Here is a 25,827-nt window from a genome sequence, read left to right as displayed (position 1 = left end):
TGTTAATTCCTTCGAAGAAGTGCAATAAGTTCATTAGGCACTATCTTCCCTTGCAGAAGCCATGTTGGCTTGTTTTCATAAGTTTATGCTTCTCTAGATGCTCCTCGATGCTATCTTTTATCAACACTTCCGCCATTTTCCCCGGAACCGAGGTCAGACTTACCAGTCTGTAGTTCCCTGGGTCACCTCTCGATCCCTTTTTAAAGATGGGCATAACATTGGCTATCTTCCAATCCTCCGGGATCATGCCTGTTTTCAGGGATAGATTACAAACCTGCTGTATTAGTTCTGCTATTTCCTCCTTTAGTTCTTTCAATACTCTAGGGTGGATTTCATCCGGGCCTGGCGATTTGTCAGTTTTTAACTTTTCTATCTGCCTGTGTACGTCCTCAAGGCTTATTTCCATGGATGTTAATTTCTCTGCTTGGTCTCCTTTGAAGATTTGTTCAGGTTCAGAATGAGAGAATACATTTTTTTAAATGAGGTCTCCCGCTTCCGTGCGGCGATCAGAGGTGGTGGCATTGGCAGTCGCAAGAATACAGAGTGGAGCGCCTCGGTAACATTCCCCCTCCCCGTGGCTGCACTTTTCCGAACCTTTTGCTCCGTGCGCAGGAATGGGGGGGGGAAGACAGAAATAAAGAACTTCTTCGTTTGCAGTGCACCTCTCTTCCCCCTCACACTCTTCTCCTTTTTGTTTTTCCCGCCAAGATACTGGCAGCCCCATGGGCGCGCCACTCCCACCACTGCGATCACCTACACAGCTTCCTCTTTTTGACCCTGATGACTGGATTGCATATTACGGAACTTAAAAGGAAAGAACACATGGATTTGAGATGAGAAATATAGTATGTAATCCTTTGAATACTACCATTTCTCCCTAAACATGCTCTTACACTTTTAGAATGTTGTATTCTGTCTTAAGTGCCTGTTTCTTCAGTTTGTGTAACCATTCTAGTTTAATTACTGGGTTAGCCCTTATCCTTTAAGGTCATTTGTGTTGCAGGTTTGGCAGGGTCACTCTAAAAGTTATTTTAGCTTGTTTTTAGTATAAGATATTTTTTTCTTGTTTTCCTCCTTTAAGTCTTATGGAGCGAAAAATTCAGTAATTGGTTTTTTAGAGCAGCTTCTATGTATTTCAGTGGAACTGACCTCAGGCTCTCCGATTTGTAGCTTACCTGACCACCCCCGGAGGCCTTTAAAAAAAATTGGCATTATATTGGTCATCCTTCAGTCTACCAGTACTGTGGTTGTTTTAAATGATAGTTTTGTAGTAACATGTTAACAATTTCATGTTTGAACTCTTTCCTTATGGGGTGAATAGTATATTGTCCTAGTAATTTATCCTTGTAGTGTATCTATTTAATGTGCTTTATTTGCTCCAAAGGAGCATCAAAAGAGGTTTCCATTGTGGTTATGATCCCCAGCATCCTCCTCAGTAAAGATTGAGGATATGTATTCATTTACACACACACCCTTTATGAAGCCGTGTTAGGATTTTTATCATGGCCACAGCGGTAAAAGCTCTGATGCTTATAGGAATTCTCTGAGCGTTGAAGCTTTAACTGCCGCGGCTGGTGATTTAAAAACAAAAAAACCCAACCCGTTCTAATGAAGCTTCATAAAAAGGCTTTTTTTCCCTGCTATCACTGAGCACTCATTGGTCATCTAGCAGTTCAGGTAACTTTCTCATGGGATTCAAATGTTTGGTTGTTTTTTTAAAACTTATGCCCTGGAATCTGTCATTTGCACTTTAGGTGAAAGAGACCATTTTAATATTAGGCAGAGTATCCTGCTGGAATATTAAATTCCTCCAGTTCAAACTGGAGCTAAACATGCTTCTCTAATCAGTACACTTTGGAGAAGAAAGTCATTTTAGAGTTCATGCATTTACTCAGAGGAAGCTGTAATTTTAATTGCTGTGTGATATCTAGAGCTAAGTTTTCCTCCACAGGATAGCATTTTCTACATCAGTTATCAGTAGTTCTTTTCACCATATTAGGTGGTTTCAAACTCTGTAAAGATTAAGAGTCTGTTTACAAAGCCGCACTAGCGGCTGCCACGTGGCAACAGCCCCGAAGCCCTTTATGGGCTTCGGGGCCGTTACCAGGCTGTAGCCGCTAGCGCGGCTTTGTAAAACAAGCCCTAAGTATTCCCTATCATTAAACTGTGAAATCTGTCCTTCAAAATCTGTTGACAGTGACAACTGTCAGCTCTATTAAAAAATGTATTACTTGCTCCATCCTCTAGTTCTTCGCGAATTACACAATTACATTCATATGCTTATTCAATAGGGATATCTTGAAAACCAGACTGGGTGGTGGGTCCCCCAGAACAGGGTTAAGAACCACTGGACAGTGCCCCAAGAACTCCATATTTGGGTCCATACTAGTAGAAATTTGAGTTAATTCTTGATTGGGCCATCAAAGCCATACTTCACTTCCTTTTATTAGAGTAATAGCTAATCCCTTCAACTAAATGGGATATGCATAAAGGTGTACTATTTTTAGCTCATAGTTTAATACATTGTTCTGTGAGTTAAACCCCTTACTATTATTTATTGACAACACACACTAATTATTTATTGACAACACACACTATTATCGTTAGCACTGGTTAGCTGCCATAGGACCCATTTTATGCAGTTAAAATTCAATGGGTACTACTGTAGAAAATACAGGATAATGGTATGAGTGTACGATACTCTTTAGTAAATGACCCTCTACATCTCAGGTGTCAAACTCAAGGCTTGTGGGCCAAATCTAGCCTTCTTGGTCATTTTATGTGGCCCGTGGCTCGATGCCCCCGGTGTTCTCTTGTGGCCAGCCGGCTCCCTCTTCTTTACAGCCGCAGCGTGCATGAAGTCACGTGCAGTGGCTCTTCACGTGTCCCACGCCTCATCCAGAAGCATTCCCTCTGATGTTGCGACGTCAGAAAAGGCTTCTGGTTCAGGCGCAGAACATGCGAGGAGCTGCTGCACGTGGCTTTGTGCACATTGTGGCTGTGCAGAGGAGGGAGCCGGTCACAAGAGAACACCGGGGGCATCGGACCACGGGCCTCATTAAACAGCCAGAAAGTAGAAAAACCCGCTGGAGGGAGGCATGGAGGGAGGGAGACAACAAAGGTAGGGGGAATTATTTTATTTTGGATGACCATGGAATAAAGGGAGCGCTAAAAGAGGACAAAGCAATTGCCAACAAACTGAACACATTTTTTGCGTCTGTATTTATCGAAGAAGAGGTACACAGCATACCGGAACCCATCAGGCTATATGCTGGAAATGAACACAGAAAGCTGACAGGATTGACGGTCAGTCTAGAGGAGGTGTGTAGGCAGATTGATAGGCTTAAGAGCGATAAATCCCCGGGACCAGATGGCATCCATCCGAGGGTCATCAACGAACTGAAAGGGACTATAGCTGAACTGCTTCAACTAATAGCCAATCTGTCGATCAAATCCGGAAGACTGGAAGGTGGCGAATGTTACGCCGATTTTCAAGAAAGGTTCGAGGGGTGATCCGGGAAATTACAGACCTGCGAGTCTGACCTCGGTACCGGGAAAGATGGTAGAGTCACTGATAAAGGACAGCATCATTGATCACCTTGATGGACACGGGCTGATGAGGACCAGTCTGCACGGTTTTAGCAAAGCAGATCGTGTTTGACGAACTTGCTGCACTTCTTTGAGGGAGTAAACAGACAGATAGACAAGGACAACCCGGTCAACATTGTATATCTGGATTTTCAGAAGGCGTTCAACAAGGTTCCGCATGAACGACTACTTCGGAAAATTGTGAGTCATAGAATCGAGGGTGAATTATGTGGATCAAAAACTGGCTGTAGCATAGGAAACAGAGAGTAGGGGTAAATGGGCAATACTCAGACTGGAAGAGCGTCACCAGTGGGGTGCCGCAGGGCTCGGTGCTTGGACCCTTGCTCTTTAACATCTTTATAAATGATCTGGACATAGGTACAACGAGCGAGGTGATTAAATTTGCGGAAAATACAAAGTTATTCAGAGTGGTGAAGATGCAGGGGGATTACGAAGATCTGCAACATGACATAATCAGGCTCGAGGAATGGGCATCAACATGGCAGATGAGGTTCAACAGGATAAGTGTAAAGTGATGCATGTCGGTAACAAAAATCTCAACCACGAGTACAGGATGTCCGGGGCGGTACTTGGAGAGACCTCCCATGAAAGGAACTTGGGAGTTCTGATCGACAAGTCAATGAAGCCATCCATGCAATGTGCGGCGGCAGCAAAAAGGGCAAACAGAATGCTTGGAATGATAAAGAAGGGGATCATGAACAGTTCGTAGGTTATCATGCCGCTGTCCCGGGCCATGGTGCACCCTCACCTGGAGTACTGCGTCCAGCACTGGTCGCCGTACATGAAAGGGTCCAGAGAAGAGCGACTAAGATGGTTAAGGGGTTAGAGGAGCTGCCGTACAGCGAAAGATTAGAGAAACTGGGCCTCTTCTCCCTCGACCAGAGGAGATTGAGAGGGGACATGATCGAAACATTCAAAGTACTGAAGGGGATAGACTTAGTAGATAAGGACAGGTTGTTCACCTCTCCAAGGTAGAGAGAACAAGAGGGCACTCTCTAAAGTTAAAAGGGGATAGATTCCGTACAAACGTAAGGAAGTTCTTCTTCATCCAGAGAGTGGTAGAAAGCTGGAACCCTCCAGGGATTCAAAACAAAGTTAGACAAGTTCCTGCTTAAAAAGAACGTGCACTGTTAGGGCTAGTCTTGGTTAGGGTGCTGGTCTTTGACCAGAGGGCTGCTGCGTGAGCAGACTGCTGGGCATGATGAACTACTGGTCTGACCCAGCAGCAGCAATTCTTGTGTTCTTATGTTTATTTTCAATTTAGTGTTTGAATTGTGTCAGTTTTGAGCATTTTAATCTGCTGTCTATCCTTTACACTGCTTAGGAAGAAATATATTTGGTTTTTATTTCTCTGGGAGTTGTACTGCATGCAGACTCTTGAATCTTAGGGTTTCTTTTTTTTATATATTAGTACTTTTAGTTTTTGGTCTTATATGTACATAGGGGTTGTCTGTGTTCTGGTAGGAATGTTGAGAAGAATACAGTGTGCTTTATGTAGTTTAATTTTGTGGTTAACCATTATGTGTTAATAAGATTATATTGTGCGTGTTTATATGAAAAATGAATGAAAAAAATTGTGTTATAATTAGTACTATTATGTGACCTATAGTGTGACCATATGGCTCCAGAAAAAAGAGGACGGATTGAGACATCCGGGTTTTACTTCCATTGAAAGCAATGGAAGTAAGGAGAACAGATTGAGACATCTTGGTTGCTTTCAATGGAAGTAAAACCCAGATGTCTCAATCCGTCCCCTTTTTTCTGGAGCCATATGGTCACACTAGACATGCATGAAGCACTATATACAGATCAAAACACCTTACTGATCAGATTGGGTGGGCCATCTTAATCTTTTTCTGCCATCATTTCTGCCAGCTTTCACAAAACCATGGTAAAGGTTTTTATCATAGGCCAGCAAAGTTAATGCTCCGACACTCATAGAATTCCTATTAGCATCTGAGCATTTACCTCATGGGCCCACAGTAAAACAACAACAAAAAAAGTCCCAAAAACCTCTACTGCAGCTTTGTAAAATGAGCCCTTACTGTGTTACTTGTGGGTTTTTATGTTTTTCCTTTCTTTTGAACCGAGTGCATCTATATTATTTTCATATTACTAAATTTATACAAGTATTCTCAGGCACATGATGCAAAATTACTTGTGTGATATTGGAACAGTGTATGATTCACAAAATTTCCTTTGTGAACTCTGACACTAAGTTGTCTGTTCATCATGTTTATACAACCATAACGCATAAAGGTGAGTTGTTGTTTTTTGTTTTTTTTTTTGCTTTGATAGGAATCTGAAGAACTCTCTTCTGATGAAGAAATGAAAATGGCAGAAATGCGGCCACCTCTGATAGAGACCTCAATTCATCAACCAAAAGTGGTAGCACTTAGTAATAACAAAAAAGGTTAGACAAAACAGTACAGATTTTAAAAATATTTTATTATATTTAATGTGTTCAGAATACAACTTGACGAAACTGGAAGAATGGTCTAGAATTGGGCAGCTAAAATATTGTTAAAACATGCAGGTTCTTGCATTTGGGCTGCAAAAAACAAAGGGAACAATACAATATAGGGGTAAAGTATTTCTGTGCATGAAAGCAAGGGGCAGGCTTTGGAGTGATTGTATTGGATGATCTTAGGGTGGCTAAACAGAAAAGGGGGTGGCAAAAGCCAGAAGGAAACTTGGATTCATAGAGAGAGCAATAGCCAACAGGAAAAAAGAGGTGATAGTGCCTCTATGTTAGTGCTGCCCGATTCACGATTCGAATCGGGTGAATCGATTCGAATTGATTCAGTTTAAGAAAAATCGGCCTCCCGATTCGATTACCGACCCTCCCCCCGTGCCTTCCTAAAGCAGGAGCGGCAGCGCTGCCTCATGCTGACAGTCCGTTGCCGCTCCTGCTTGAGGGGGGAGGGTCAGTTGGAAAGTTCTGAATGTTTCCCCAGCTTCCTCGCTCTTACCAGCTTAAGCTAATACGGCAGCCTGCAGGATCGCTGGTGCTATAGCGATCCCTGCAGCTGCCCGTCGTCCTCAGCAGCACATTCTTTCTTCTAGGGTCCCGCCCTTCGTCTGATGTCAGGATTGCGGCAGAGGAAACATGCTGCTAAGAATGACGGCAGCTGCAGGGATCGCTATAGCACCAGCGATCCTGCAGGCTGCCGTATTAGCATCCATACAAGCCTCAGTACTGCAAAATTTAGTTTATTCCTTGCTTATAAATCAAAGTTCTGGCTGCTGAACTAGAGAAAGAGATGTTCAGAACTAATATACTACTTTATCCTAAAGCAAAAAAGAAAATAAATAAATAGAATTTTTTTTTTTAATACCTTTGTTGTCTGGTTTCTGCTTCCCTCATCTTCTCATTCAATTCCTTCCATCCACTGTCTATCTTCTCTCTGCGTCTTCCATTTGCTCTGTTACTGTGCCTCTCCCTTCACCCCCCCCCCCATAATTGGTCTGGCACCCATCTTCTTCCCTCTGCTCCGCTCCCCCATAGTCTGTTTTAGGCTGCCTCCTACTGACTGCTGCGCTTCGGATAAGGAAGAAAGAGAGGGAGGAAGCAAGGTAGTTTGAGGTTCAGGACTGCTGCGTGCTTCTGCCACTTTAAGCTTGAGGAAGGGTCGAGGGTTTTGCGGCTCAACACCACTGCCCCGCTGGTGATTTGGGGCAGAAGGGGTTTTATAACTGCTTGGGGACTGGAGGGAGGGAGGATTTGCGGTTCAGGACTCTGCCACTGCTGCTTGGGGGGATTCAACTGTATATCAGAAGGAGGAAAGGCTATGAGGTTAATCAGTGGGCACTGTTAGATCATCAAGGAACACTAAGGGAGGACAACACTATAGCAGAGAGACTTAAGTGAAGTTATATTTTACCATGTTATATTTTACCATATTTTACTTTGGGTCTAAAAAAATGTTTTTTAAAACTTTGCTGACAGATCACATGAGTATGATTTATGGTAGCTAGCATAGCTTATTTTATTATTACTTCAGTTACCAAAATCACAGATGTCAAGTACACCGGGGAATCTCTCTTAGTGTTTTTGGCTAGGGGGAATGACAAATGCCTGTATCTTGGCGTAGTATACAGACCTCCAAGACAACAGGATGACATCGATATAGAATTAATCGAAGACATAGAGAATATCACTTTGCGTGGAGACACAGTATTGTTAGGTGACTTCAATATGCCAGACGTGGATTGGAACAAACTTTCCACTACGACCAGCAGCAGCAGAAGGCTATTAACCTCCATAAAGGGAGCAAGACTCAGACAAATGGTATTAGAGCCCACTAGGGGTCAGGCAATACTAGACCTGATACTCACCAACGGAGAAAGTGTCACAGAGGTTTCGGTAGACGATACGTTGGCCTCCAGTGACCACAACAAGGTATGGTTCAACCTCAGGAAAGGTTTCACTAAATCAAACACATCAACCAAGGTCCTCAACTTTAAGGGCACTAACTTCAAAAGCATGGGAGATTTCGTCCATCGGGTGCTGCAAAACCAAGCTGCAACAGATAATATAGAGGTAATGTGGTTAACTCTGAAATCAACCATACACGAAGCAACCAACGTGTATATAAAATCAGTAAGTAAACGGCGAAGAAACAATAAACCACAGTGATTCTCTGTGGAGATCTCAGACCTCATAAAAAAGAAGAAAAGAGCATTCATCTCCTGCAAACAATCAGGAAAGCGGGAGTCTAAGGAAGACTATCTGGCTAAGTCGAAAGCAGTCAAAACAGCAGTCAGAGAGGCCAAACTCCGAATGGAAGAGAATCTAGCGAAAAACATCAAGAAGGGCGATAAATCCTTCTTCAGGTATATTAGTGACAGAAAAAGAAACACAGATAGGATAGTACGCCTTAGGAAACCAGACGGGAATTATGTAGAATCGGACTCCAATAAAGCCAAACTATTAAATGAGTACTTCTTTTTTTTTTAAACGTATGTTTATTAACAGTGAAAAATACACCGCCCAACAGGGCACAACAGTAATCATCAAGAAGGCAAAAATCAGGCCATTACATAGGAAAAGCAGGAACAATAGCAATACTACCCCACAGTGTCCCCCGCACATATATAATATACAAAAATAGAATGAAAACAATGAGAGCAACGGGGGCAGACGCAGTTAAGTACAACGGCAAGGTGAAGCCGCCCATCTGGAACAGTGATCTCCCACCACTTTTTTCTTTTATACCATATTGATAACCCCCATACACCACACAGAACTCAGGGTACCAATCGCACACTACAACATCCGTCCCATACAAGCCTTTCACTCAGATCCCCAAGCATCTCCCTCCCTCCCCCCTCCCCCCCCCACTGTCCCTGAGGCACCAGAGTGTAATAGGAAAGAAAATGTAAAAATCATTCAGAATGCGCAGCAGGGGACTATTCAAGGAGGCATAGAATAGGATCTGATCTAAGGAGACCCCCGCTCCCCCTCCCGTGCACACGACGGCACCAGGTCCCGCAGTCTCACCCATAAGCCAGCGTAGTGCTGCTTAAGCACGCTCGGTGTTCTAGCATAGGATCGAATTTCAAACTGAGCCACCTCCCGGAGTCGACTCCGCCAGTGTTGTATCGGAGGAGGCTCCTCAGACATCCAATAAGTCAATATCAATTTTTTCACTACTAGAATAGCGTTATAAAAGAATCTGCATTGGGGTGTGGTGAAACCCTGATCCTGGAGAGAGGTCTGCAGACCCAGGAGTATGAACCCATAGTCCCATTCTACAGTACGTTGCACTGCTTGTTCCAATAAGGGGAGAGCTTCCCGCCACACACTCAGCCGAGGGGCCTCCAAAAAGGAATGGATATAGGTACCGACGCGGCCCCTGCACTTAATACAGGAACCGCTATCCCAGAGTCCCATGCGTGCCCCCCTCTGCGCCGTGAAATAAGCCCGGTGAAGGATCTTGTACTGGAGTTCTTGGAAATCTGCAGATTTAGTGTAGGAGTATAATGTAGCAAAGCAAGCCGCGAATTGCAATTCAGAAATATCCTGCCCCAAATCCCGCGCCCAGGAGGTGCGCACTGGGGTAAGTACCGATATAGCGAGAGAGGACTTAAGAATGCGATACCAGTGCGCAAGGGAGTTGGTTGCGGGCTGGGTGGCCGAAAAAAGGATATCCAGAGGCCCCTTGTCCCAGGCCCCAGCAGCTCCTCTACGTTCCGTCTCCCAGTAGTGACGTACTTGAAAGTAAGAAAACAAATAGCATGAAGGGAGGCCCCACACGTCCCTTATCTGCTGAAAGGATGGGAACCCGGTAGGAGACAAATCAAGTAGGTTTTCCATCATCAGGCATCCTTGGGCCGCCCAGTGCTGAAATACAGATCTACCCCTGCCCGGTGGAAACCTGGGATTACCCTCTAGACGCATGAAAGGAGATATGTCCGGGGGCAGTTGCTGTCTACGCCTCCACCAACGCCACGCCAGCCTTAGCGGGCGTAGAAAACGGAAACAAGCGATGTATCGCCTCCCAGGATCTTCTTGTCGATGTATTAGATTCAGAAATTGAAAAGGGGCACTCCAGCCCGCCATCCATCCCTGTGGGGAGTAGCATGGGCACTCTGTGTAGCCCTCGTGGATCCATCGGAGAAGAGAAGCAACGTTATAAAGCCGGATATCTGGGACATTGAGTCCCCCCAAAGATTTATCCAAGATGAGTTTGGACATTGCTATTCGGGGAGTGCGAGACCTCCATATGAAACGGGAGATAGTGGATTTGAAAACAAGTTCGTCCCTTCTGGTGAGCCAAAGCGGCATGGTCTGTAAAGGATACAAGAGTTTTGGTACCAGAACCATTTTTACCAAGGCCACCCGACCCAGAACCCCCAGCGGTAGTTCCTGCCAAGCCTGGCACAGTTTTGCAATAGCCTCGAGTGGTCGGCGGATATTTGCGTTGTAAAGTGTAGGTAGATCAATGCTAAGGTATATTCCAAGATATCTCATCGGCTTAGTCGTGGGTGCAATGGGTAACACCACATGCCAGGGCTCCGCCCGACCCCCAGCCAGTAACAATAGTTCCGATTTACTACAATTAACTTGTAAGCCCGACAGTGCACCAAAAGCACGGATCACCTCCAGAGCTCTGGGCAAATGCACGGAGACCTGATCCACATAAAGTAAGATGTCATCAGCAAACAAGCTGATTTTGCATTCCTGGCCCCGTACCACAATTCCCTGAATGGTCTCATCCTGCCGAATTTTCGCCGCGAGGGGTTCGATAGCCAAAAGGAAGAGGAGCGGGGAAAGAGGGCACCCCTGTCTCGTACCTCTCTGTAATCCGAAGTCCTCTGTTAAGCCCCCATTTATCATTAAGCGCATCCTGGGGTTCTGGTATAAAGCTGATGCCCAGGCCAGAAATTCGCCCTGAAATCCACCCCGGCGCAGGACCCAGAAAAGATAATCCCAAGAAATGCTATCGAATGCTTTCTCCATGTCCAGGCCCGCCACCGCCTCCTGGCCGCCACATCCTACCCTATCATGGATCGCCCCCAAGACCTTCAGCAGGTTCATAGAGGCGTAGCGGCCTGGCACAAACCCAACCTGGTCTGGGTGAATAAGATCGGGGAGAATACCATTCAAGCGCCTCGCCAAAGTCGCCGCCAGGAGTTTGATATCCTGATCCAGGAGGGAAATCGGGCGGAACGACCCCACCAGATCCGGGTCCTTACCCGGTTTAGGGAGCAGGACTATGTGCGCCATGTTATCCGGAAAGGAACCCCCCGTCCGCGCCACCTCATTATACATGGCGCTCAGGGGCTGTGCCACCAAATCCTCGAGGATGTGGTAGTATTCGGGACCAAACCCATCCGGACCTGGCGCCTTTGCCAGTTTAAGAGACAGAATGGTGACACGGAGTTCAGCCTCGGTTATAGGTAGGCTCAAGGATGCGGCCTGATCCTCCTCCAGGCTCGGCAGTGATAAACCCCTGAAAAAGTCCCTAAGAGCAGTCTCATCCAGTGGTCGCTTACCATATAGGGTCTCATAATACCTAACAAATTGTTCAGCAATTTGACTCTCCCCTTCGTGCCGAGTGCCCCCAGCATCGCGGATTGCTGTAATAAGTTGACGTTTCTTATATGGTCTTACTAGGTTTGCCAGAAGTTTCCCTGTCTTGCCCCCCCATCTGTGCATGTTATACCGTTGGAACGCAAGGGTCTGCTCCGCTCGTTGGTGAAGTAAGGTCTCAATGCGATCTCGAATTGTCTTGTATTCCTGTCTCTCCTTTTCCGAGAGAGAAGAAATATGGGCCCTGCGAAAACCGTGCAATTGTCTTCTGAGGGATAAGAGCTCTGCTCCCCGGGCCTTGCGTTTAGCCGCCGTATATGCGATCACGTGCCCCCTCAGAACTGCCTTGGATGCATACCAGTAAGATATCGGTCCAACGTCAGGGGTGTCATTAGTGGCCTGGTAATCTGCCCAACGCGCCCTAAGAAACGTCCGGAATTCCTGGTCTTGGTACAGGTGCAATGCCATTTTCCAAGAGGAGACCTTGCTGCCGGCCGCAAGGGTCAAGGTAAGATCCACAGTAGCATGGTCCGAAATCGTGGAATCCACTATCTCCGACTTGGCAGCCCTAGAGAATAACCTTTGATCTAGTAAAATATAATCCAGGCGGGCGTACACTTTATGGACATGGGAATAAAAAGTAAAATCCGAATCATATGGGTGCAAGGCCCACCAGACGTCCACCAGACCTAAATGCTGTGTCAGGAAGCCCACCCCTTTGTTGTCATGATCCCTCAAACTACCCCTGGGAGGTTTGCAGTCCACCCCCGGGTCTGCAGTGATATTCATATCCCCCCCCCCAGGACCACCTGGTATTCCGGGTAAGCCGATATTAGAGAGAGAACTGTGGAGAAGAATTTATGACAGTAAGAGTTGGGGGCATACAAATTGCAGAGTAACAGTTTTAAACCCCAGAGTTCCCCCAGCACAATTACATGTCTCCCCTCCCGATCAGTCAGTTGTTTATGCAAGACAAAGGGCAACCTCTTGTGGAACAAAATTGCCACCCCTCGGCGTCTACCCCCAGAGGTGGAGGAGTAAACATCCCCGACCCAATTTCTCCGCAATTTAGAGTGTTCAATCTGAGTGAGGTGGGTCTCTTGCAGGAAAGCCACATCCGCTTTCAATTTACGCAGGCTGGTAAGAATACGAGATCTCTTTACTGGGGACCTGATGCCATCGACATTAAAGGTGACAACCCTTAGATCAGCCATAACAGTGAGAGAATAGCATTGTGCTGCACAGTAACCCTGGGGGAAACATCCCTCCAAGAGTGAGAGAGTTCATCCATTCTCCACCAGCCAGACAGAAATTGGTCCTGTGCAGAAAAAGCATATAGGCCCAGACGAAGCCTCCCAGCTAAGCTTCGCTGCCCTCGGTATCGTAGTGCCCCCTGGTCCCATCCCCCGTACCCCCATGCATCCCCCCCGTACACACATCCCGGACTCAACCACACACTCCCACTCACACCCCTCCTCACAGTCCTCCAGCAACCCTCCTCCCCCCACCCTATCCCCCCATGCTGATCCCTCCCCACCAGCATACATACCCATAACTTTATCCCCCAACCTGCCCGGAGCCCTCCCCCCCACCCACCGATAATTCCCCTATCATATAGTCCTGGTACAGAATAAAAACATAATCATGGGACAAAGAAAAGGTAATACCAACAAGTCCATATGTGAACCCTCCAGAGCAACCGCGGGCCGCTCCAAGAGGCCCCGATCTGGTCAGGATACCCAGCGCTGAATAGGTCAGATAGAGTCCCTCAAAATGGAGTGTGGTCGAAAAGCGTGCAGGAGTCCATATGGGAACACAGGCACCGAGGCCCCTCACAGCCAGCCTGGGCTCGGGAGCCAGATCCGAGGTGGGCGAAAGAAAGGGCCCCACTTCCGCAGCGACGGTTAGAGTCCTGCATCCCCACGGTGCACGCTGAAATAAGTCAGGTATGTGTCCTCTCTGCAAGCCGGGCTCCTAGGGACTCCAGCACAGCCTCTCTTGAAAGCAGGATTTATATGCCTAGGGATCTCAGATCGACTGCATCAGGCTCGGGATGACATTAGGCAGGTAAAGTCACCAGGAACGCCTTGGCCTCATCGCCGTTGTTAAGGGTGAGGGTCCGGCCCTCATGCCAGACCCTGAGTTTCGCTGGATAGACCAGCGCAAATTTAACTCCTCTGTTGTGGAGGTCTGTGCAGGATGGTGCCATGAGCTTGCGTTGGGCTGCCACCCGCACAGAGTAGTCGTTAAATAGGAGCACTCGTGAGCCCTTGTATTCCAAGGCCCCCGCCTTTCGGTAAGCCCGGAGAAGGAGTTCCTTTTCCCTCCAGTTAGTGTAGCGGGCTATGGCAGTCCTCGCCCTCCCCCCCTCCAGGGGCCGGCTTCCAATGCGGTGCGCCCGTTCACATGCAAAGGCCTCCGCGCCCCCGTTCAGGTTCAGGGTTTCAGGGAGCCACGTGCTAAATATGGCGTAGAGCTCTTGCTCACCCACCGTCTCCGGGAGCCCGACCAGCCGCAGATTATTTCGGCGGCTTCTATTCTCCTGCTCCTCCAGGGCCTCCAGCAACTCCCGGGACGTTTTCTTCAGGTCTTCCACCTGGGCAGTCAGCGTCACGCACGTGTCCTCCTGATCGGACACCCGCTGTTCTACCTCCGTCAAACGCCGGCTGTGGGAATCAAACTTCTCATGCATCTCATCCACAGCCGACTGGATTTTGTTGAGTCTGTCTGCCAGCGCCGCCGTGACCGAGCGCGTAATATCAGTGATCCAGTCACCGGCGGGAATCGTGAATGTGGCCTGCTCCGCCGCCATCTTGGAGGGGGTAAGAGAGGGCTTTTCCCGGGTTCCTTTTGCCGATTTAACGGGCATACCCCTAGCCGCCGCGATCGCTCCAGATAGTTTTTGTAAAAGCTGATGTTTATTTCTCGTCCCGCTTGCTCGTAGCTGCAGTATGGACGCAGAAGGGCCGATTTTATTGCAGATTTAGTGTGAGTGAGGCAGGAGCTCTCCTGTCGTGCGACTGCTCAGACAGGCTGCATCACGTGACCCCTTAAATGAGTACTTCTGCTCAGTCTTCACCTGCGAGGCACCGGGATCTGGCCCACAGCTGCAGACAAGGGTAAGCTCGGAAGACCCGTTTTGAAATTTCAAGTTTACACCCAGCAGTGTCTTCTATGAGCTATCAAGACTCAAGGTGAACAAAGCTATGGGACCAGACAATCTACACCCCAGGGTGCTCAGGGAGTTGAGTGACGTCCTGGCGGAACCGTTATCCGCGCTCTTCAATCTTTCCCTAAGTACAGGAAGAGTCCCGTTGTACTGGAAAACGGCTAACGTCATTCCACTCCATAAAAAGGGATGCAGGACGAAGGCTGCGAATTACATCAATAGTGAGTAAACTTATGGAAACACTAATCAAACACCAACTGGATAGGATCCTGAAAGAGGAGAATCTACGAGATCCCCATCAACATGGATTTACAAAGGGAAGGTCCTGCCAATCCAATCTGATCAGCTTCTTTGACTGGGTAACAAGAAAGCTGGTTATGGGGGAGACCCTGGACGTCGTGTACTTGGACTTCAGCAAAGCGTTTTGATAGCGTCCCACACCGCAGGTTATTGAGCAAGATGAGTTCGATGGGATTAGGTGAAACATTAACTGCATGGGTTAAGGACTGGCTTAGAGGTAGACTTCAGAGGGTGGTGGTAAAAGGTACCCTCTCCGAAACGACGGAGGTGATCAGCAGAGTGCCGCAAGGCTCAGTCTTGGACCCGATCCTATTTAACAAGTCTTCGTAAGACTTGGCTGAGGGGCTTCAAGGTAAAATTACATTATTCGCCAATGACGCCAAACTATGCAACATAGTAGGCAAAAGCCCAGTGCCCGACAGTAGACTCAGGACCTACTCTTACTGGAGCATTGGTCAAAGACTTGGCAACTAAGTTTCAATGCCAAAAAATGTAAGGTCATGCACCTTGACAGCAGAAATCCATGCAGAACTTACACCCTAAATGGTGAGACCCTAGCAAGGACTGCAGCAGAACGAGACTTGGGAGTGATAAGAACATAAGAAGTTGCCTCCGCTGAGGCAGACCATAGGTCCATCCTGCTCAGCGGTCCGCTCCCGCGGCGGCCCATCAGGCCCATTGCCTGAGCAATGGTCTATACATATCTATACCCCCCAATCCCTTTTTCTTCTAGGAATCTATCCAAACCTTCTTTGAAACCATTTAGTGTTTTCTTGTCTACAACAGCCTCTGGAAGCGCGTTCCATGTATCTACCACCCTCTGAGTGAAAAAGTACTTCCTAGCGTTTGTTCTAAACCTGTCCCCTTTCAATTTCCCTCAATGCCCCCTTGTGCTTGTGGTGCCCCTTAATTTGAAAAATCTGTCCCTGTCTACTTTTTCTATGCCCTTCAGGATCTTGAAGGTTTCTATCATGTCTCCTCTAAGTCTTCGCTTCTCCAGGGAGAAAAGTCCCAACTGCTTCAATCTGTCGGTATATGGGAGATTTTCCATTCCCTTTATCAGTTTGGTTGCTCTTCTTTGTACTCCCTCAAGTACCGCCATGTCTTTCTTGAGGTACGGTGACCAGTACTGGACACAGTACTCCAGATGCGGCCGTACCATTGCACGATACAGCGGCATGATAACTTCCTTCATCCTGGTCGTAATACCCTTCTTAATGATACCCAGCATTCTGTTTGCTTTCCTAGAGGCTGTGGCGCATTGCGCCGATGCCTTCAGTGTTGCGTCTACCATCACTCCCAGGTCTCTCTCCAGGTTACTAACCCCTAGTGGTGTTCCCCCCATTTTGTATGTGAACATCGGGTTCTTTTTCCCCACGTGCATGACCTTGCATTTCCCCACGTTGAAGCTCATCTGCCATTTTTCGGCCCACTTTTCCAGCTGCGTTAGATCCTTTTGGAGATCCTCGCAGTCTTCCCTGGTTTGAGCCCTGCTGTATAGTTTGGTGTCATCTGCAAATTTAATTACTTCACACTTAGTTCCCGCCTCTAGGTCATTTATGTAGATATTGAACAAGAGCGGTCCCAGCACCGACCCCTGCGGTGAATACATGAAGACTGCCAATCAAGTGGAGAAAGCTTCATCCAAGGCTAGACAAATCATGGGTTGTATCCGTAGAAGTTTCGTCAGCCGTAAGCCCGAGGTCATAATGCTGCTGTACAGATCCATGGTGAGACTTCATCTGGAATACTGTGTACAATTCTGGTGGCCACATTACCAAAAAGATGTGCTGAGAGTTGAGTCGGTTCAAAGAATGGCCACCAGGATGGTCTCAGGACTCAAGGATCTTCCGTGTGAGGAACAGCTGGGTAAGTTGCAGCTATACTCACTCGACGAATGCAGAGAGAGGGGAGACATGATAGAGACGTTCAAATATGTCACAAGCCGTATCGAGATGGAAGAAGACATATTTGTTCTTATAGGACCCACGGCAACAAGAGGGCATCCATTGAAAATCAGGGGTGAGAAATTTCATGGCGACACCAGAAAATATTTCTTCACCGAAAGGGTGGTCGATCGCAGGAATAATCTTCCACTACAGGTAATTGAGGCCAGCAGCGTACCAGATTTTAAGAAAAAATGGGATAAGCATGTGGGATCTCTTCATGGAGGAAGTTAGGGGATGGGTCATTAGAGTGGGCAGACTAAGATGGGCCGTGGCCCTTTTCTGTCATTATTTTCTATGTTTCTATGTTTTATGTAGAATGAAGCTGGTTTATAAATAGTTTGCTTCTTTTTTGTTGTTGTTAAAAGTCCTTTATACTAGGATAAGTGAATGAGTTCACATTCAAGTTTCAAGTTTATTCATGGCTTGATATACCGACCATCATCTCAATCAGAGCCTCCAGGCTTGGCAGTAGAATGCAGTCTTGGACTAATTTAGACAGAACAACAAAATCCAAATAGTACCAAAAGCTTCCACAAAGGAAATGAAGCAGTAAAACAACAAAAAGATTGTGGAACAGAAGATTAGATGTACCAGTCTGTAGTTTAAAGGTCCAAATAACTTAAAATCAATAATCATAAAAACAATCCACAAAGGGTATACAGTCACAAGTGACGCACAGGATAGAAACCAAACAATGTATACAATAAAAATGACCCAATATGGGCCGTGATTTGGAAAATAAAAATGCCTTCCGCAGGGGTCTTATATAGGGTCCTTGGCTGTCTTAAATATATAAAAATATAAAAGTCCTAAAAAATCCAAGTAGTTAAGAGGGGTATAAGACCCCTAAGGAAGGCTTTTTTTTTTTTTTTTTGCTGAATCAGCCTGTGTTGGGTAATTTTTATTGTATAAATTGTTTGGTTTCTATCCTGTGCATCACTTGTGACTGTATACACCCTTTGTGGATTGTTTTTATGATTATTGTTTTTAAATTATTTGGATGCTTATTAAACTATAAACTGGTACATCTAATCTTCTGTTCCACAATCCTTTTGTTGTTTTGGACTAATTTAGAACTGGGTGTTCAACGCTAGGCTGTACCCGGGTAGCAGTGAAGAGTATCAGGTTCATTGACAGCCATTAAAAGTTATCTGTGTACAGCCCATGTTCAGTGTTGGTACTGAAATAACTAGCCAAGCAAATCAGGACATCATTTTATCCGGGCCAGTTTATGTATACAGTACAGTGGGGTTTACGAGCATAATTCGTTCCAGTAGTATGCTTGTAAACCAAATTGCTCGTATATCAAAGCGAGTTTCCCCATAGGAATGAATGGAAACTCGCTTTGATTCGTTCCACCAACCCCCACCTCCCCACCACCCGAGGCTACCGGCGCTGCTCCATACCCCCCCCCACAATCCGGCATCCCCCCCAGCGATCCAGCATCCCCCCCCCCCCCCGCTCGAGTCGTCCCTCCCCTCCCCCGGCGATCTTACATGCTCCCCCGAGCACCAAAACTATATCCCTTATCCCGATTGGGCACCGGCACCAGCACCAACGCACAGGACATGCTGGTGCCGGTGCCCGAAGATCCTCCCTCTTCTGTGCTGGGCTGGGCGGTGCATCGGCGATCCTTCCTCTTGCTTGTGCTGTGCTGGACTGGGCCTTGAGCATTTGCACATGCTCAAGGCCTTCTGGTCTCGCTCTCTCCAAGATTCTGAATCTCGGAGAGAGCGAGACCAGAAGGCAAATGCTCAAGGCCCAGTCCAGCCCAGCACAGAAGAGGGAGGATCTTCGGGCACCGGCGTGTCCTGTGCGTTGATGCTGGTGCCGGTGCCCAATCGGGGTAAGGGATATCATTTCGGTGCTCGGGGGAGCATGTAAGATTACATGGGGGGACGACTCAAGTGGGGGGGATGCCGGATCGCGGGGGGTGGCACTCGTAAATCGAGTCAAACTCGCTTTCCAAGGCGCCGATTTTGCGAATGTTTTGCTCGTCTTGCAAAACACTCGCAAACCGGTGCACTCGTAAACCGAGGTTTGACTGTATATTGATTATTCAGCACTTCTGTCCAGATCATTCACTAATGCATGGATAACTTCCTAGTCAGTCTTAGCTCTTCCCCCAGACTGCTTTGCCAATACCCAGAGGTGGCCAGACTTGATATTCAGTGGCACTCTGCACTTAGTCATGCTGAATATTGACCCCCTTTGCTGTTATACCCTAGTCAGAACTGTTTGAGAGCTGTCAAATGCTTTGTATATCCCATGGACTCTGCCAGTATGTGCAAAGTAAACTGATTCTAACCCAGAAGGATCAACCCGGTATATAAACAGGTCACTGATGGATTTTCTATCCATTTTTCACACAATTTGAAATCTATTTTACCTAAACTTTTTCACTGTATAGATGTATTATTTTTGAAAATTTTAATACATTTTCACATTTAATAGTATGAATTGTGTATATAAACATGTTTCTAGAATGCATTTATTGACTAGGCTGACACATTATATTTCAGATGATACTAGAGATACAGATTCATTATCAGATGTCACTAACAGCAATCAAAACAACAGCAACTGCTCCTCACCATCCCGGATGTCAGACTCTGTTTCATTAAATACTGACAGCAGCCAAGATGCTTTACTGTGTTCACCAGAGAAAGAAACAAATATTGCTCTGAATTCCAAAATCAGGTCTGTATACGTCTTTAATATAACAATATTTAAACATTATAAAGAACCATGAAACCCATCTAATATGCCTAATTTCCTTTCCTATTCCAATAAACCATGGAGTCTATTTGATCTCTGGCTTTACCATAACTTCCTCACAACTTTCTCACGTTCCCTGTGCTTTTCACAGTGTTAAGTAAAGCCAGACATATACTTGAAAAGAAACTGAGTAGTAATGGACCTTATGACTGGTTAACGGTCATCATATTTTATTTGTCTTTGTATGCATTTATAAATTAGGAAGTATATATCATGCATGACTTTTCACTTTCACTGCCTACAATCTGTCCTCTGTTTTCCTTTATTTTTGATTGTAAACCAGTTTGCTACATTGCTTGAGATGAACACTTAGAGAATGACATGGGGACAAATTTTCCCCATCCCCTCCAGAGATCTCTTTTCCCATCCCATCCCCGACAAGCACTGTCCGTCCCCCATTCCTGCACGCTCTCGTCATCTGCACAAGCCTCAAACAGTTTAAAATCATGTGCTTAAGGCTTGTTGTGGTTGAGGCAGAATTTGCAAGAATGGGGCAGGAACAGAACGGAGATATTAAGATCCACAGGGACAGGGACAAATTTGTCCCTGTGTCATTCTCTAAAACAGAGGATCTATATAATTAGAAAATGAATGGTATAAATTAAAAACATAGAAACATGACGGCAGATACCAAATGGCCCATCTAGTCTGCCCATCCACAGTAACCATTATCACTTTTTCTCTCTCTGAGAGATCCCAAGTGTCTATCCCAGGCCCTCTTGAATTCAATCACAGTTTCTGTTTTCACCACCTCTTCCGGGAGACTGTTCCATGCATCTACCACCCTTTCTGTAAGAAAGTATTTCCTTGGATTACTCCAGAGCCTATCACCTCTTAACTTCATCCTATGCCCTCTCATTGCAGAGTTTCCTTTCAAATAAAAGAGACTCAACTCATGCGCATTTATATTATGTAGGTATTTAAATAACGCTATAATATCTCCCCTCTCCCGCTTTTCCTCCAAAGTATACAGATTGAGATCTTTAAGTCTGTCCCCATACGCCTTATCACGAAGACCACACACCATTTTAGTAGCCTTCCTCTGGACCGATTCCATCCTTTTTATATCTTTTTGAAAGTGCGGCCTCCAGAATTGTACACAATATTCTAAATGAGGCCTCACCAGAGTCTTATACAGAGGCATCAATACCTCCTTTTTCCTACTGGCCATACCTCTCCCTATGCAACCTAGCATCCTTCTATCTTTCACCGTCACCTTTTCCATGTGAGGAGCACGCCTCAAGCAGATGATACTAGAACCCACCAGGGATCAGGCAATCCTGGACCTGTTACTCACCAACGGAGAAAGTGTTACAGAGATATCGGTGGGAGAAACCTTGGCCTTCAGCGACCACAACATGGTGTGGTTCCACCTCAAGAAAGGGACCACTAGGTCAAATACATTGACTAAGGTCCTAAATTTTAAAGGTACTAACTTTCAGGGTATGGGAGACTATGTCTACAAAGCGCTGCAAAACCAGAGCACGACGGACAGTGTAGAGGTGCTATGGTCGGCTCTGAAATCTACTCTACAAGAAGCAACCAACATATACATAAAAACCGTGAGCAAACGATGCAGAACAAATAGACCACAGTGGTTCTCTGCGGAGATCTCAGAACTAATAAAGCAAAAGAAACCTACAAACATTTACAACGACCGGAATCTAAAGAAACCTACCTATCTAGAAAAGTTAAAATGACAGTCAGAGAGGCCAAACTCCGGATGGAAGAAAATATAGCTAGGCAGGTTAAAAAAGGGGATAAATCCTTTTTTAAATACGTCAGCGACAGGAAGAAGAACACAAGCGGTATTGGGCGCCTAAAGAAACCTGACGGTAACTTTGCAGATTCGGATGCAGACAAAGCAGAACTACTCAATAACTACTTCTGCTCAGTCTTCACCTGCGAAGCGCCAAGATCCGAACCTCAGATACAGACAAAGGGGAGCTCAGATGACCCATTCCGGGACATGGAATTTACAACGAGCAACGTCTACCACGAGCTATCAAAATAAAAGATAAACAAATCTATGAGTCCGGATAATCTACACCCCAGAGTACTTCAAGAATTGAGAGATGTCCTGGCAGAACCGTTAGCCGAGCTTTTCAATCTTTCCCTAAGCAAGGGAAAAGTTCCCTTGGACTGGAAAACTGCCAACGTTATTCTGCTTCACAAAAAGGGATTCAGGTCAGAGGCTGAAAATTACAGACCGGTGAGTCTCACATCAGTAGTGAGTAAACTCATGGAAACATTGATTAAAAACAGATTGGACACTATTCTGGACGACGAAAGATTAAGGGATCCCCACCAGCATGGCTTTACGAAGGGAAGGTCTTGTTAATCCAATCTGATAAGCTTCTTTGACTGGGTAACAAAAAAAACTGGACGGGGGAGAGTCCCTGGACATCGTGTATTTAGACTTCAGTAAGGCTTTTGATAGTGTCCCACACCGTAGGTTATTGAACAAGATGAACGCGATAGGACTAGGAGAAACACTGGCAGCATGGGTAGAAGACTGGCTTAGCGGTAGACTTCAAAAGGTAATGGTAAACGGTATTCCATCAAAAACGTCGAGAGTGATCAGTGGAGTGCCACAGGAATCGGTCTTGGGCCCGACGCTATTTAATATCTTTGTAAGGGATCTAACTCAGAGACTGCAAGGCAAAATTACATTATTTGCCAATGACGCTAAACTATGCAACATTGTGGGCAAGGCAACAGAACCTGACAGCGCAACCAGGCCCAACACTATGGAGCAGGACCTACTTTTACTAGAACAATGGTCCAGTACTTGGCAACTAAATTTTAATGCCAAAAAATGTAAGGTAATGCATCTTGGTAGCGGAAATCCATGCAGAACATACACCTTGAACGGGGAGAACTTAGCAAGAACTGTTGTAGAAAGGAACTTGGGAGTAATCATCCGAGAGGATATGAAAGCTGCCAATCAGGTGGAGAAAGCTTCAGCCAACGCTAGACAAATGCTGGGTTGCATCAGAAGGAGCTTTATCAGCCAAAAACCTGAAGTCATACTGCCGTTATACCAATCCTTGGTGAGACCTCACCTGGAGTACTGTGTCCAGTTTTGGAGACCACATTATCAAAAGGATGTGAAGAGAATGGAGTCGATCCAGAGAATGGCCACTAGGATGGTCTCAGGACTTAAAGATCTCCCATCTGAAGAACATCTGAGCAGACTGTGCTTGTACTCTCTTGAAGAGCGCAGAGAAAGGGGGGACATGATAGAAACATTCAAATATATCATGGGCTGCATTGAGGTGGAGGAAGAAATCTTTTTTCTTATGGGTCCCACAGCAACAAGAGGGCATCCGCTAAAACTTAAGGGAGGAAGATTTCCTGGTGACACCGGAAATACTTCTTCACCGAAAGAGTGATTGATCGTTGGAATGGTCTTCCACGCCAGGTAGACGAGGCCAGTAACCTGCTCGACTTCAAGAGACAATGGGACAAACAGGTGGGGTTGCTGCAGAGTTATACTTAAAAGATGGATTCTCAAAGGAGGGAGGGTTCTTGAGTGGGTAGACTTGTTGGGGTGCTGGCCCTTTTCTGCCGTCATACTCTATGTTTCTATGTTTCTAACCTGTTTGGCCACCTTAAGATCATCACATACAATCACACCCAAGTCCCACTCTTCCATCATGCACATAAGTTCTTCACCCCTAAATAAACTGTTCCCTCTTGTTTTTGCAGCCCAAATGCATGACCTTGCATTTCTTAGCATTAAATTTTAGCTGCCAAATTTCAAACCATTCTTCAAGCTTCGCCAGGTCTTTCTTCATGTTATTCACACCATCTGGCATGTCTACTCTATTGCAGATTTTCATATCATCCGCAAAGAGGCAAATCTTACCTAACAACCCTTCAGAAATATCGTTTATAAAAATGTTAACAAGAACAGGCCCAGGACAGAATCTTGAGGCACACCACTGGTAACATCCCTTTCCTCAGAGCAATCTCCATTGATCACTACCCTCTGTCGCCTTCCACTCAACCAGTTCCTGACCCAGCCCGTCACTTTGGGACCCAATCCGAGGGCACTCAGTTTATTTATTGCACGTCTGTGTGGAACACTGTCAAAGGCTTTGGTCAAATCTAAATACACCACATCTAGCGCACATCCTCTATCCAATTCTCTTGTCACCCAGTCAAAGAAATTGATCAGATTTGTCTGACAAGACCTACCTCTAGTGAATCCATGTTGCCTCCGGTCCTGTAATCCACAGGATTCCAGAAACTTGATATTCTCTGTTTTAAAAGTGTTTCCATTAATTTGCTTACCACTAAGGCTGGTACTGGGCAGATTTGCATGGTCTGAGTCCCCATATATAGTAACTCAGTTTAGAATAAGCTGGAGAGGGCCTCGACAGGAACTACAGTAATTTGGAACTTGAAGACAATGCTGGGCAGACTCTACGGTCTGTGTCCCACAAATAAAGGTGGTTTGGATAGGCTGCAGTGAGCTTTATCAGCAACTCTAGTAGCTGGAACCTAAGTACAGTATTAGGTGAACTTTGTTTAATGACCCAGAAATAACTAAGAAATTTTTTTTAATATAATTATGAATTTATATTGAATATAAATATTGTGCAGACTGGATGAACAATTCAGGTCTTTATCCACTGTTATTTCATTTACTGTGTATATCAAAATCATGAATACATTTAAACATATTGTTGCAGGTTTCTGGGTCTCACTGCATCTTGTCAGATAGAAAAAACTGCAGAAATTATGTACAAGATGCCAAGTCTTTAATAAAGAAGCAAATATAAAATCATAAATATAATCATAAAACAGTTTGTATCCACAAGGGTTGGTGAACCCGGACCCGACACGGTCCGTGTTTTGAAGAAACACTCCTTCCTCAGGGATCCAAAATTATACCATATATAGGAAAATCTTATGGATGACAACTGGATAAAACAGTGTGGTGAACGGTTTTGCAAGTGAAGGGGGCTCTTAAAGTTGCAGGAACAGTAGCGGAAGTGTGTTTTCAGCACTACTGAATATATGTGTGATTGTAAACACTTCAGCTGGCATTTAAAAAAAAAGTGATTATCATAACTGAATGTTGACCCCTAAATATTGCTAGCACTTAATACAGGGCAACAGTTCACTGTGCATTAGGCTCTTTAAATTTTGTGTCTGTCAACATATTTGTCTGACAGCAAGTTCTTAAACATAAGCAGCAGCTGTACAAATTTAATTCATATGTCTTTAGAAAGTCTATTCAGTCACATTTGATGCCAATAGAACTCTCATGCATGCCCTTCTTGAGTCATCTGGTTTTTGCATTGAGATTGACTTCATAATTGGCTTCAAATGTTTTCCTACATTTGGGTTAGTGTCATAGTTGATAAAATGCCAGTGCTACCAACTTAAGCCTAGCCATTCTAAAATAACTACTTTTATTGTTAGTGGTGTTTGCTACGAGTTTATATCGTTATTAAAATACATTCTAAAGTGTAATAGATTGACATGTTACTGCTGGATCTGTTACTATGTATACAGTATACCCCCACAAATTCACGGTTCGTGATTCACGGACTCAGTCATCCATGGTATTTTCTGACTGCCTCTTCCGGTCAGAAAATACCGCGAATGACTGACCAATGGAAAAGCTCGCTTACCAGTTCCGAACAGCCAGCCTTCCCTTCCCCAGCCTGCGGACTTCTCTCGCTTCAGCATTTGCCTGGGGACTCGGAAGGGGCAAATGCTGTAGTGAGCGCCAAGATATCTTAATGACAGACTGCCAGAGCCTGGATTTTGGAGTCTAATTCGGAGGCACCTAACGAGATTCTAAACAGGGGAGAGTGCAAAACAGTAGCTGAATTAAGTATGTCTAGAACAGTGGTTCCCAACCCTGTCCTGGAGGACCACCAGGCCAATCGGGTTTTCAGGCTAGCCCTAATGAATATGCATGAGAGAGATTTGCATATAATGGAAGTGATAGGCATGCAAATCTG

General features: G+C 45.6%; 1 protein-coding gene across 6 annotated transcripts in view; it reads left to right on the top strand.

Moving 5' to 3' along the window:
* ERBIN (erbb2 interacting protein) overlaps window positions 1-25,827 on the top strand; it is a 516,286-nt gene that overhangs the window by 387,508 nt on the left and 102,951 nt on the right. For all 6 annotated transcript variants that reach the window (XM_033930041.1, XM_033930031.1, XM_033930056.1 and 3 more), the window contains 2 exons: window positions 5,908-6,022; window positions 19,588-19,765. In XM_033930041.1, the coding sequence (XP_033785932.1) occupies window positions 5,908-6,022; window positions 19,588-19,765 (293 nt within the window). The remainder of the gene's footprint in view (window positions 1-5,907; window positions 6,023-19,587; window positions 19,766-25,827) is intronic.

The sequence above is a fragment of the Geotrypetes seraphini genome, chromosome 1 (genome assembly GCF_902459505.1).
Source record: "Geotrypetes seraphini chromosome 1, aGeoSer1.1, whole genome shotgun sequence".
Classification (NCBI taxonomy): Eukaryota; Metazoa; Chordata; class Amphibia; order Gymnophiona; family Dermophiidae; genus Geotrypetes; species Geotrypetes seraphini.
This window is presented reverse-complemented; position numbering and strand designations above follow the sequence as displayed.